At 32.6% G+C, this 15,444-nt stretch overlaps 1 protein-coding gene across 1 annotated transcript in view; it reads left to right on the top strand.

The window, feature by feature from the left end:
- The window catches only part of LOC149246649 (patatin-like protein 2), a 35,598-nt gene extending 31,203 nt beyond the window's left edge, over nucleotides 1-4,395 (top strand). Inside the window, exons 7-10 of the mRNA XM_089442106.1 lie at nucleotides 3,342-3,422; nucleotides 3,549-3,770; nucleotides 4,076-4,248; nucleotides 4,344-4,395. Of these exons, the coding sequence (XP_089298232.1) occupies nucleotides 3,342-3,422; nucleotides 3,549-3,770; nucleotides 4,076-4,248; nucleotides 4,344-4,395 (528 nt within the window). The remainder of the gene's footprint in view (nucleotides 1-3,341; nucleotides 3,423-3,548; nucleotides 3,771-4,075; nucleotides 4,249-4,343) is intronic.
- The last annotated feature ends 11,049 nt before the right edge of the window (nucleotides 4,396-15,444 follow it).

Here is a 15,444-nt window from a genome sequence, read left to right on the forward strand (position 1 = left end):
GATCTCTTAGCTACTGCTATCATTGGAAACACACTCTTATTCACTTCTTGATGCAAAAGGTAGAGGGCTTTAGAATCCTTCTCCTTATTGCTTTTCAACAGATCTTTCTCTGCCTATGTTAAACTATTAAACTCATTTTTATCTGCTGGTTCTTCAAAACCATCTTCAACAAATTCCCATAGGTCTTGGGAAGCAAGCAGAGCTTTCATAGTTATTGCCCAATAGTCATAGTTTTTTCCATTAAATTGTCGGAGCTGAGTATTACATATACCCATACTAGTGCTGGCTCCAACCATTCTTGCATTCTTAACTATGCTTCAAAATATTTGATTGTGTATTAAAATAGCTGACTGCTCTCAACAGTAACACAAAAACTGACTTGACAAATACCTTAGATTTTTTTGACTAAGTTTTCACTCTGCTGGAGAAGCTGCTGCAAAAAGAAATCCTTCCTTCAGTTTCTTTGACACCTTCAAAGAGCCTAGACAAGCTCTAATATCATGTTGGGAATTTTCTGTTTAATTCCAAAACAAAAATAACTTGAACAAAACAGAGAAACACTTTGTTTTAACACAGCGGAAACTAAAATTGTTTTCTGGGAAGAACAGAGTGTTTCACATGCACAAAAAAAACTTTGTATTCATTAATAAAACTGTGCTTACAACATTCTTCCTCTAACAAAGGGATTAAAACCGGAGACTGCTTTTGATGCAGTTCCAAAAAACTTTGACTGTTTCTAAAAAAAATACTTTGTTTCAGCTTGAAAAATTAACATTGCTATGTGTGTAATTTTTCTTTTTCATGCTGTATATATTTATACTGTTGTGTAAAAATTCTTCACCTGTGCGCTACTGCGTGCTTCCCTTATGTTACGTATGCAAAAAAATGAACAATTAAAAACAAATGACATTACCTATTTCTTGTGCCATACTCATATGCAAAAAAATGAACAACTAAAAACAAATGACATTACCTATTTCTTGTGCCATACTCTGGTGAGTAAAAAACATTAAAATTAAAAACTTTACCTACATTCTACCAACCATCATAAATTTTATTAATTACATTACTGAGGAAAAACTAGCGGTCAAAATGAAACTTTTACTTCACTTCAAGTCCATATGGTACAACACTGTACACAACCGTTGATCTAATCCAGACGTCCATATGGTGCAGCAGTGTACACAACTGTTGATCTAATCCGACCGGTGACAGAGAATATCGCACGGCTCTACTCACCGACCTTTATGCTCTGGGGAAAAAGCGGTTTTGGAAATCTGCTACGCGTCAGATGGTGAATGTGATCACTGCCGTTTGAGAAAAACCACCACTCGTTGAAAGGCGGTGCGGGGAACTCATGGTGGTTTTATGAAATGATAACCCTGTAGGGGAAATTAACATTTCAACATAAACTAGGGTTTTAAGTCAGTTTAAATTTTCTGATTGAAAACATTTCAATAGATTACCTCCGAAAAACGATTATGTGCTTGCTCCGGGCGCGTATTTTCTTCACGCTTCTCTCTGCAAATAAGCACTCTAGGGCACGAATTTTATTAGTTGGTGGGTTGGTTTCTTTTCTTCAGCGTTTGTCCTTTTCTATGGAATTATTTTTGTAGTTTTCTATAACGCGAATTTTTGAAACCTTTTCCGGTGGGTTTTTCCCGTCGAAATCCTGCAGGAATTTAGTGGAATCTTAAGTTTGATAGTTATTTTCTGCACAATGAAAGCGTCCCAGGGGTTTTCGAGGGTGCTGAATACAAATATGCAGTTGAAAAACCATTTTAACTGCAACAAATCAAGATTTAACCTCAATTTCTTCCACCGGATTCCGTCACCGGAATCTCCAAAAAGTCACATTATAGACAACTCCATTATTTTTTGGCTGCATAAAATGAGGTCGGGTTCTGTATGCAGAAATTCGAATCTTCTCCCTTAAAAACATTGCTCGGGCTTTGTTTCCTAAAAATCAACTACTCGGGCTCTTGAATAAATTCCCAATCTCTTCTATTTTATTTCTCCCCATTTGTGTGTCAGTTTGGAGGGAGGTAATGTGGTGAAAATATGATTAAAGTGAGGTTGTTAATGTTCTCGCAAGTTTAAACTTAACTGTGATAATTTAGAAAGAAAACCAGAATTGAATGCATCTTCACGGTTCAATCTAAAAATCTTTCTCAAGTTCAAAATATTCAAAGTTTATAATATTCAAAGTTTACAATGCATAATTTAACTATGACATACTTAAATTTATCTAGCCTCGAGAGATAGTACAATGCATAATTTAACTATGACTTACTTAAATTTATCTAGCCTCGAGAGATAGTTCAGTTAGTTAAGTTTTTATGGCTAAGTACTTTATTTATCCCAAGGTTATCGAGTCAATTTCTTTTTTTGGGAGCCCTGAGGACTTAGGCCTCTTTAGACCATGGATTTGGTGGATGTAGAGCCAATCTGTCCTTGAACCACCTTAAAAAAAAAGACCTGTGAATATAAAGGCCACTCGGTGTCTTTGAAATACCTGGCCACTCGGTGTCCTTGAAATACCTTAAAAAAAACGATGGAAGTAGGGTTCAGTCACTGTCTTTGAATCACCTTAAAAAAAGCCAGGGAAATAGGGGCCTCTCAGTATCCTTAAACCAGTTTAAATAAAATACTTATCTAAATTTTGCTAAAAAGTCACCCTCAATTTTGGATTACTGGTTCAAAATATTAACTTATCTAAATTTTCTTAAAAGTTACCCTCAATTTTAGATTACTGGGTCAAATATTAGGGAAAGAGTTGAAAGGAGAAACTACAATGAAAATGGAAATAAAAACAGACATACTGAGGAATCAAATCATTAAACATTAAAACTTTTCCATCTAACATAATAACACTAACCAAATCCCAGACAAGGCTCAACCTGATTCACCAAACTACACTCTACCAACATTACCCTGGACGAGATCACTAGATATTTTCCGTTCAAGAAAATCCTAATTTTCAATTGAGTCTCTTATTATAGTTGTTCGCACTTTTTACCTCCAAATCCCAGCCTAGGCTGAACCAAATTCCCCAAAATACACTCTACCCACATTACCTACATAACGCTGGATCAGATCACTAAATGTTCTGATCAGTTCAACAAAATCCTTGTTATCAGTTCAGTCAATTCTAACAGTGATTTGCATTTTATTCCTCCTTTATACTTTTTCCTTTATGGGCAGACTTAAAATCGTTTCGGCCGACAAACATCCCTTGGGTTTACCTTTATCACATTATTTTGACATGGCCTTCTGTTAGGTTGATGCGACTCTTGTTTGAGACGTTATGTAATTTAGTGCTTTCTGAAATGATCTTGCAGACGCTACTTGCCCTAAATCAGGTGACTAAAGAAGCGCTCTTATGCAATCCAGATTTCTTATTGCCACCGTCCAAAACTCAGGTGAATTATAAACAGATATACATATGTTTATAAGTTGGATTCTTGCAGTTATGATAGGTTTCTAAAGATTCACTAAAACGCACTGGCCTTTGTGAAAGAACTAATGATACTGCACGTTTTAAACAGGACACTAGCAAGTTTCTGGTGCTTTCTCTTGGAACTGGACAGAAACCAGGAAGTTATAACGCCACTGATGTTGCAAAATGGGACTTATTTGAATGGTTATCCAAGGACGGTCAGGTGCCCATAATTGACATGTTTTCGCAATCCAGTGCAGATATGGTTGACATTCATGCAGCTCTAGTGTTCCAAGCTTTTAAATCAGGGAACAACTACTTAAGAGTCCACGTGCATTCCTTATTCCTGGTCGAGATAATTCTGTATTTATATAGCGTTGGGCATCTTTATGTTGATTGCTAATTTTAGATAATTTTGTATGTATATAGTTTTAGGTATCTTTATGTTGATTGTCGATTTTAGGAATATTCAGGGCTGGGTAGTCCATAAATATCGTGAGTTCAAATCACTTATTTGACCTAGCCCATGTCCCTCTTATCCCTAAATATTCTGGAAATTAGGGTATAGGGTTGATGACTGGTTTTTGTTTACATGTACTCCATGCTGAAAGCTAAAGATTATATATCTGGAATCAGGTCAAATTATCACCGGATACAAGCTCAACCGTTCTCTCGACAAAGGAGAATCTTCGTAACCTGGTCAATATAGGCAAAAACGTTTTCGACGATCCCGTTTCAAGAGTGAATATAGAGACCGGTGTGTTTGAGAAAGTGCCAGGCGAAGGCACCAACAAGGATGCATTGAAAAGGTAGATATATCGTTTTCATTTAATCGAAATATACAGAACTTGGAACAATGATATAATTTTTTTAATATGTTTGCGTTATTGAATTGATTTGGCAGGTTTGCCAAGGCACTCTCCAATGAAAGAAAGTTGCGATTATCATCTTCATAGTCGTTTTACAGACTTCACTTTTATTAAATTTTTACATACCTGATAACTGGAGACCCATTTGAATAGACGTAATTTTATATTCTCTGCATGAAAGCAAGTTATGATTATTACCTCCATAATCATCTTCCGGAGATTCGCATCTATTAAAATTTGAGAAGCCGCATCCGAATAAAATTCAATTTTAGTTTATGTTTTTCTTAAAACCTATTAATTTGATAAGTTTTTCAGCTTACTTGGAGTTGGTCTCTTCAATCTTTTCGTTGATTGGTGTGTTTGGAGAGGCTCGAGGCAGTGGTTTTAGTTTACCAAGAATTTAGTGCGTTTAATTTTGTAAATTGTTAATATGTTGTATATGATTTTGTATTTGAGTTTATTTTTTAATAAATTTATTTTAATTTCAAACTTATTGAATATTAAAATTACATTTATTATAAACACTAAAGAATATATATAATTTTTTTTTATAGTTTTATTTAATAAATTTAAATTTTAAATAATAAATTTTTATTTTTTTGATCTTTTTTCAAGGATGAAAACAAATTTTGGATAATTTTATATTATAGAATATCAAAATTACATTTATATGTTTTTGTGGAATTATGTGGTTAGTAACTCCAATGTTTCGCTTTGATAGAACAAATGATCCCAGTTTAATCGAAATTTGTTATGGGAAAGAATGATTAATTTTTAGAAAATTGATTTTTATAAAACTTTTATGAAAAACGTCCAATACAAAATTTATCAAGATTCTTTATTGTGAAGGCATAATAATTTTTTTGAAAAAGGATCATGAAAGAGAGTAGTGAAAAAACCTTTATCTCAAAGTCCAAAACAAAATTGTATCAAGATTCTATATTGTGAGGTCATAACAATTTTTTGCAAAAAAAATCATGAAAATGTGTACTGATGGATACTCGTAGCATAGTTGAATAAGAGATTTTCCATCATGAAATGCTAATCAAATTTGGAGCCAAGATAAATCATATATTTTGGGATGCCATCCTGGTATTTTTTTGTAAATTTTCTAAGGTTCATGGTCCATTCCCATGCTAGCCTTTGAGATTCTATCTACATCTTGGTTGTGCTCCTTGTATATATGAGTGAAGAGGGTAGTATATATTTTGAGGTACTCGAAAGGAAACAAAAGGGTGTGGATTTGCATTGAGAACAATGCTATCATCAAATTGATTGAAAGGACTGACCTACCATAAATATGAAAATTTGTATTTCCTTTCTCCGTGGTAATTTGAAGGGTAGACTTATGGGCCAACAATTCACTAAAATTATTTGTTGTTTCTCCAAGACACATAGATAATGAAACATATGCTTCTTTAGAAGTGTGGCGAATTGCTCCCCCCCACAAGAGAATGGTGACCTTGTGCTAATCCATCAAAGAAATCCTAAGGGGAGTAATTTTGTATCATGCAAACCAAATGAGGTATTTTTGGCATAGAGGAAATATTGTGAGGAAAAGTGATTAGGATAGCCAAGGTTTGAAATGCATAATGAGTACGGGAAGGAAATTAATCCTCAAAGGGGAAGTGGTTCCACATTCGCCAAGTACCCCATGCAACAATCAATGGAAGATCATTGGTGTCTTTGGTACTTTGACTAGCTAATCATGACTTAAGATGTTCCTTACTAGAGACTCCTATTCAAGAGCTATTAGACCTATATATGTTTGAATTTATAGCCATAATTATTTAGAGAATAGAATATCTAAAATGATATGGTTGTTTGTTTCGTTATCATTTTTACATAAACTACTCCTTCTTGGGCCAATGAATTTTCGTCATTGTAGGTGATCACAAGTAGGTGCCTTATCATGTAGAATGAACCACAATAATTTCTTGGCTTTTGTTTGGAATTTTAATTTTTTAAATCCTATTTCCCCACCAGGAAGGAGAATTTTCTCTAAAATCCTAGTCTTAGGTTAAATAACCAAGTTTTGACTTGTAACTACCCAAGCATGGGTTGCGAGACTAGATTAATTAATCTTCCTCATTTGATGGTTTCATGAAGGAATTCTAAGGGGATGTGGTGTAATAAATCCATTGAGGAGAGACATCATCCCATATACCAACCGCTTGCCAAGATCATGATTACCCCTACCTAGAAGCTAACTCCAACAAACCTCACTTGCTTTAAAAAAAGTCTATTAAAATTTAGGATTAAGGGGTTTGGAAGAATATGCCTATTATTACTTCCAATCCAAGGATCCTTGTTAATTATAACATTTCTACTACTTCCAATGTTATGTCCCAACTATTCCCAATTAGGTGAAAGACATTTAAATAAGGAAATTTTTAGGGGCTAATATTAGTAGGTAGGCTAATTTTTCATGTTTTTTCCCAAAAAAGAGATTCTCTAATTTCCACTCTTTTTAAAATTCGCCAAAATTTTATAATATAAAAATAGCCAAAATTTTATAGGGAATATATAATATCATTAGAAATTTGAATATTTTTCCTAAAACATAGCTAATTGTTTAATAGTATGCATATCAGGGACTAATGAGATTCACCAATTTTTCTAAAATTTAAGATAAATTTGCATCTTTAAAAGTTTCAATGATTTAAAATTGCTTTGTGAATAATTGAGATAATTTTAGATTTATTTTCTGGATTCCTTATCCAATCCACTAGGGATTCCTGTCAAAAGTATTTTATATAGACAATCTAGGTCCAAAGGCCTAATCCTTGGAAAAATATGCATGCATTCTTAGTTACTAGGGCCTTGGAGAAGAGGGGATAAAATTTTCAACCCTAACCTCCAAGACTTTTTTGGGTGACCAAATATCTCTAAGAGGCTAGGAAAAGGAACCTATTGTCTTCAGGGCTAGACCAGAGAAACCTAAAAGAGACTTGTCTTATTTTATTCAACGCACCTTTAAGAGCCCATGATAGGGTGATATGGTAAATGGGGATAGCTTCCAGGATAGGTTTGACCAAAACCAACCTTCCTTCCTAGAAAGGCATCTATCGCACCAAGCATTAATATTTTTTTCCACTATGGCAATGATCCACATCCAGTCATTTTTTACATAGTCATTACCTTTTAAGTTGAAGCCTAGGAATTTCAAACCTACTTATAATACCAAATCCTAGAAGTCCAAAATACAAGATATATAAAGTTGTTCTAGATTTGATATTCCCAAGATCAATAAGGAGGATTTGTCTTCTTTTTTTTTTTCATACCAATGGATTTATAGAAAAAAATTCAAGTAATGCCTTAAGTTTTTCTAAATGACAGGGGTCCTAATGAAATTAAACTAATATACCATCCACAAAAAGGTCTGAGAGGGAAAAGTATGTGCTTATTAATATTCCCTTCATAATTTTGGATTCAATTGCATTATGGATCAGTCTACTAAGTCCCCTCTGTTACCAAGAAGAAAAAGAGGGGGGAGAGAGGACATCGTTTCCTTACTCCCCTTTTTGCATTAAATAATGGAGAAGAAATTTTTTTTATTGGAAGGGTGAAGGATGTTAATAAGGTAAAATTTAAAACCCAAAGTTCAAATAAATCACAAAATCCTAGTTGTATAAGGAGAAGCCTAATGTACAACTACTTGACCCTACAATTTTTTTTGAGAGATATACCTTGAGGGTGACCACTATTTTCTTACTTGTGTGGATAAAGTGAAATACTTCTTGAGAAATTCCAATTTCTTCATGTTTTTTTCTCATTTGTTGAAATCTATTTTTTTCTAGCAACATTTCTTTGAGAGAAAATCCTTTAAGTGCTAGGTAATTAAGTTTGTAATAATTTTATAGATATTATTATAGAGACATATAGACCTAAACATATCAAAAGAGTAAGGATTTTTAACTTAGGGATGAGGGCGACAAAGGTCAACTTGAAATCCAAGAGAAAGTTACCCAAGGATTTAGAGTAATCCACTTCCCTTAAGATATCATTCCCAAAAATTCAAAGAATTCAAGATAAAATCCATTGGAAGTATATCTAGCCTAGTGCCCTTTTCCTTTCAAAAGCTATGAATAATTGTTAAGAGTTCTTATTTTGATACTTCTACCATTAGTTGGTCATTTCCTTCTTTGTTAATGTACATGGAGAAAACATAAGAAACCTATATTATAACATCAATGAGAGGCATGGGATTCTTCCTTATTAATATTTTGGAAGTGGTGATCTCCAATTAAGGAAATGTCCACAATGGATGTTACAAATGAAGTTCTCATCCCATGTATGGCCAAAGTGGTGTCTATAGTCTTTCTTATTTTAAAAAAATTATGAAAAATAGTTGTGTTTTCATCCTCTCCTTCGAGCCATAAAGCATGGCTCTTTAATTTTCATTCTTTCTCTCAGTCCAAAAGGATCTTTTTATAGGCATATTCCATAGATTTTAACTCTTCTTTTTTAATATATAGGTGGACTTATTATTTCTTCTTCTAATGAGAGCTTGAATTTGGCTTCCAAGTCCCTAATGGTTTCATTATTTCTTTTAGTTTTTTCTTTGCCCCATAAGAGGGATAATTCCTTTACTCTTTTTAGATTTCCCAAAAATTGTAGGGAGAGTGGAGGGAATTTGAGGAGGACCAATTATGTTATACCCAACAATATTTAATCGATTCTATAAAAAAAGGGTCCTTAATTTAGTAGGTGTTCAATTTGAAGGGGCTAGGTGGGTTTTGTAAATGGAAATGGATGAAAGCATGAAGATGGATTACACTTTGATGGATTACACTTTGGGCCAAAAGTGGCGATGAAATTTCATTTTTTTCCTCTTTTATCGAATTGAAATCCTCAAAATTCATATAAGCACTCTGAATTTTGATTTAGAGTAAAAAGATAAATTGTGGAGAATTATGTTTTTGTCCTAATGATATCTTTTGCAAAAATATTTAGTGTCGTATAATATGTCAATTTTCCATTAAATGAAATGTTTGTCCTTGCAAATTTTCACACATCTTAAGAGGCATGCTTGTGTTCACGTAGCATAAATTTTCTAAATTGTTTGTATATATATAAACATGATCTACATGGAGAGAGCTAAGTTTTTCATATTAAAAATTTATTTTTTTATGAAACAATACATTTTTTATTATTTTTCAAAGTTACCAAAGTAATATTTCAATTGCATTTTGCAGAAACATGTGTTCACGTGAGGTATTTTTCAACTATTTAATTAAATTGAAAAACCAAAAGTACCCTTTTGAAGAGGACTCGTAAAAGAATATAGTGGTATTTTTTGAATTTTTTTTGTTGTTTATATTTTAAGATATTGATTTTTTATTCAACCTCTTTAAAACTATTTAAAAAAATTTCAAGCATTATGTTTAAAAGAAATTAGATGAAAAATATCATATGAATTCGAAAATGTCAAACTCATATGCTATTCAATGGAGGATTCCTTCATGAATCCTATGTGGTAAACTTCGCCGCCTAAGGACAAATTTATCCCTAAGTCCGCTTGGGTACAAAATGGAGTTGTGGAAACTTTTGTAGAAGGGGTGTTGAAATTGATGATTTTAGGACTTAAGAGGCTCGATTGAGCACTTAAAGCACTCGATCGAGTGCCTAAATTTCAAATTTAAATAGATTGATCGAGTCATTAAAAATCTTACCCACCAATACCCTTACCAACTTTTATTAATGGCATTAATGGTGAACCATATGACTCAAGCCTATAGATCGATCAAACCTCTGTTGTCAATAAATAGTTTAGTGTCTAAATTCGATTGTGCAAAAAAAACAATAAATATTTCTTCATAGATAAATATCAAAGCGTGGAAATTACGTAAATATTCACAAAAAATATGGGAAATTGGAGATTTATATCTAGAAAAGGAAATAAATTTCCATCCATAGAGAAAATACGAGAGAAAGCTAGAGAAAGGATGTGAAAAAGATGTCAAACATTGAGAGAACAAGAAGTTCATGCAAATATAGGTAATTCAAATTGTCTCACTTCTCATATTACTTGTTCCATATTGTATGCATTAAGAAATATGATTGAAAACCATAAATAAATGGAGAATAAAATAATAAAACTAAGATAAAATAAGCATTGAAAGTAATACCATGTAGTTAAAAAATGAGATGTAACAACAACTAAATAAAATCACTTGAAACCATACAAATTATTGGAAACCACTTGAAATCATGCAAATTATTGAAAAATACTAAAAACCATGGTTTACTGGAAATTTTTGAAACCACTTGAATGCATGCAAATTATAAACCAAATTTGAATTGTAAGGGTTTAAGATAACCCACTAAAACTAAATATGTGATTTAACCAAAGAAAACCATTGGAACATAATTTCCATATATTATTTACATGAATTCATGGCAATATATTTACAAGAGGGAATAGAAAAAATGGTTGTCACATAGGTGCTCCAAAACCTATAAACGTTAGTTTGATTAATGTTTATATCCAAAATAGGAGTTAAAAGAGATAAAATGTCGCAAGACTTACAAGGAGCAAGAATGTCCCTACTTCCAATGTGCATGAACTCAGAAGACATTCTTTATTAAACATACATTTAACAACATTAAAATTTTGTAAAATTCATCATTATATATAACATTTAATGGTTCTTTGAATCCTAAATGATGATCCCTACCTTCGAAAACCTCACAAGTTTCTTCTTTCAATTCTCACATGAATGTTATGAGATTTTTTTTAAAGAAGGTGTTTTTTAAAGACATATAAAGTCAAGTGCATATTCTTGCTTGCAAAAAAAGGAGTGCCTTATTGTGTATAACTATAATGCTCCATGGAAGACTCATGCGATTAATCAATATTAAAATCATAAATAATAAATGCAAAAGAAATAAATTAGCATGCATGTATTGATGATATGCTATAAATATTTACAACGTTAATATTATTGGACCATGGAAATCTAATGTCGATTAAATCATCTTGTTGTTTCTCAACATATGTAATCGTGAAATATATTGCCAAATATGGCTCAAAAGTAAAAAATACTTCTTTATTTTAATCTTTGTCAAGATTTGATCAAAATACTTGAAAACATAAAAGACGTTGGATATCCATCTTTGCACGTGCATAAAAAAGGTTCCTTGTAGAAACATATAGTTTTTAAAATCCTCTTACCCCTCCTTGTTCCCTACTTGATTGTTGTGCTAAAATTTCCATGTACATTCTCCCAAAAAAACACTCAAATCATTTGTGCCCCTCTTCACCACAAATGATAACAATGTACATTCATTGTTGATAAGACCTTGAAGCATCTTCCTTGTTCTCTAAATCCACTAAAACCTCTATCTCTTGATTTATTTTTGTTTTCTTATCAACAATTTCATTGTCCTTCTCATCCCACATTTCTTCCACTTTTTATTTAGAATTGTGAAATTCTCTATAGTTATGATAAGTTCTTCCTTTAAGAAAGATATTCTTACTATTATTTTATGGTAATTTTAGTTACACGTTTTAAAATGTTAAATGATATGGTGCTTCTAATGAAGAATTTGTTTTCCAACTAATTTGATTTTGTATAGTAGGCTTTCAAATATTAACATACTTAAAAATTAGTTGAATAGGTTCCTTATTGTATCATGGAGTGTGTATTTATGTATTGTATGGTTTTTCAATCACAATTTATCTTATAGTTGATTAAATTTGTATGAATTTATAGATATAGATTTTGTTTTATCTCATGAAATAAATTTAGCCCTTCAATTTGGTAATCACTAGCTTGATTTTTCAAGAATCTCCCATTATTTAAAATTCAAAAGGTTCCCCACAACATTAAGTTCTTTAAGTAATAATTCCCTATGAAATATGTACATTATGAAGTTTCGTGTATAATAATTTAAACTTAATTTCTATTAGTTTTTAGTTAAACAACCTTGCAAATTATTATACAAATGAGTAGATTTAAATAATTGGCATTGGAATTAAATAATTGAAATGTTTGGTATGTGATATACATGAACGAAGATATAATGTTTTCCTTGTTACAGTAGGGATCACTTTTAGTTTAGGATTTATATAGTGTTTTGAAGAAATAAACAAATGTTGCTAAGAATAAGTAAATTTGAAAAAGGTTTTTAAATGTTTCACTTTGTTGTAGAACTCACTTTTAGTTTAGGATTTATATAGTCTCTTGAAGAAATTAAAAATTGTTGCTAAGAAGAACTAATTTTGAAAAAGGTCAAATGCTTCACTTAGTAAATGGAGACAATATTCTTATGATCTATCAAATTAAATTTTAAAAAAATTGACAATATTGTATTTTATTAACCATTTATAGAAATATATTTAACCACACATTATAACTATATAATACATATTTCACACATACTTGCAATTCAAACACTTTGTATGTGCACTAGATTCACCTTTCACACACCATCACTACTAACCAATTTTCTATACTAACCATTACAAGTAGAGTAATTGAGGCTTATATTTTACTTTATAATTTTCCACACAAACATATGCTCACATAGTATAATTAGGAAAAAAGTAAGTGGAACATCATCTACACATCATTTCTTTTCTTGCAAGGAACAAACATCACCTAGTGTAATTAGGGTAATTTTATTAAAGGATCATAAACCACATATCCACATAACATATGCTCAGATAGTATAATTAGGAAAGAAGTAAGTGACCCGTCATCCACACATCATTTCTTTTTTTGCAAGGAACAAACATCACATAGTTTAATTAAGGGAATTGTAAAGGATCACCACATATCCACATCAATTCACACTTTGTATGCTCACAATTTTACTTGCACACACATTCACCCCACATACTAAGTTCACTTAAACTTTGTATAAAGGGTATCCTCTTTCCAGAATCTTTGTACCTAATTTATTTGAGCTTATATTTTGTTGCACACCCTAAGTGAAGCAAAGCCTTTCTAAAAACAATCTTAACTTGAACACACTAAATTCCCCACAGGGGCCACAAGATAATTTATAATTTAGGCTAGGACCATGGTGATAGGTAGCACATAAGTCATCATGGTTTCTTTTCATATTCAAACATAGAATGTTGTCTTTTAGGGAAATTAACATTATGCATCATCCAGTGACAAATTCGGTACATGGAGAGAAACCCATGAAGGGGGTAAGGCCTAGGTGGTGGATTATCATGGACCTTCATGTTGTCTCCCGACATGTGGTAGGGGTTTTGGGTCCAAAAATGACAACCAAAAGTTGAGATTCATCCATTCCCACTGGACACAGGTAACTTAGTGGCCAAATATTAAGGCATATTTCCCTATAGGTTGAGGTGCAGGAACACTTAGACATGAGGTGATATTGGTCAGGCTACTAGAATCGTCGCCAGCTCTTTTGGGATGTAGCCCTAGTATGTTTGCATAGTATAACCCTCTCTATACCTTGGTTGGTTTTCTGGCTATTGGAAGGATCACTACTGACATTTATGATGTGGGCCAAGTACCCTATTCTAAAATATTCACAAGGCCTAGTTACTACTTGAGTGGAAGGGTGTTAGGTCTTTTTAGTATTTTTTTTCATATGCAAAACCTCATATAAACCTCTTTTGTTGATTTTTTCACACATTCAAATTAAAGGGAAATTAACCATTTATTTTTCGCTTTGTAGTATGTATGTGATTCATTTTGTTTTCTTAAAGAAAATGTATGTGTTCAGGTGTGGTTACAAATACATCATCCTCAGGTGTTGTTGATTTATTTCCTGTCTTTCCAACTAGTTTATTTCTTAGAATATAGTTCTTTTAATTAGTTACACGTTTAATAGGGATTATATCATCTTCAAGAGACTCCTACATACAATTCACATTATCATGAAAATTATTTTACCTTTCATACATGTTGAAGCTTTTACCTTTCATCATATTTTAAATCACCCTTTTTGTTGACACAAGGACCGATACTTTTACTAACCTGCTCTCTTCTTCAACCCATATTTCCCTGAGCTCGAAACCCTTTTCTTTTCATGTTTCAACTTAAAACCCTTGCCCCATGTAACTATAACCCTAGGGTTTCCAAAAAAAAATTTGTTGAGTGAGGAGGAATTCTTTTACCTTTCATCATATTCTAAATCACCCTTTTTGTTGACATAGGGACCGATACCTTTACTGGTGCGCTCTTCTTCGACCCATCTTTCCCTGAGATTGAAACCCTTTTATTTCCATGTTTCAACTTAGAACCCTTGGTCCATGTCAACTTATACTACCTAGTTTCCAACTGTCAACTTGTTTTTCATTTAACTTTTCCCTAGGGTTTGTGACTAGAACCCTAAGGTTTCCAAATTGATTTTTGTTGAGTGAGGAGGAATGATTTTACCTTTCATCATATTTTGAATCACCCTTTTTGTTGACACATGGACCGATACCTTTATTGGTGTGCTCTTCTTCGACCCATATTTCCCTGAGCTTGAAACCATTTTCTTTTCATGTTTCGACTTATAACCCTTGGTCCATGTCAACTTCTAGTACCTAATTTTCTACTATAAAATCACATCATGACCTTCAACCTATGGTGATTTCTTAATTAAGCATGTGTAGATTTACTATTCACTTGTCTTATGATGATGATTCACTTGACTTACAAGTATATTTTGTATTCCACTATGAAAGGATGGAAATTGAACAACCACATGAGGGAGAAGATGTGTCCCATAAAACTAATCAATGAGATGATAATCAAGATGTGCCCTATGGACCTGATCAACCACTAGAGGAACATGTGCCCTATTAAGCTTATTATTGTCACTAGGGGAACAACATGTGCCATGTCAAGCTAAACAACCAATGGAGGAAGAAGGTTTTCCCTATCAAATTGATCAATCACTGGAAGAACAAATTGTTCCCTATCAAGTTGACAGGATAACATGGAGTTGCAGTGGTCTGGAAAGGGGTGGACCATTTGCAAAAAAAATTGGATGCAAGAACAATAGAGGACCTTGGGGAGCTTAACCTTGCTCGCACTATTAGAGACCATGTCAATAACATCATTCAACAACATTTTTATAAACATTCAATTGTTGCACAAGCTCATATACTACATGAGTTGATCAAACATAAGAAACTAAAACATGAGACGAAGCTTTTGG

The sequence above is a fragment of the Pinus tabuliformis genome, chromosome 7 (genome assembly GCF_031772625.1).
Source record: "Pinus tabuliformis cultivar Carrire ecotype Pingquan chromosome 7, CPIR1, whole genome shotgun sequence".
NCBI lineage: Eukaryota > Viridiplantae > Streptophyta > Pinopsida > Pinales > Pinaceae > Pinus > Pinus tabuliformis.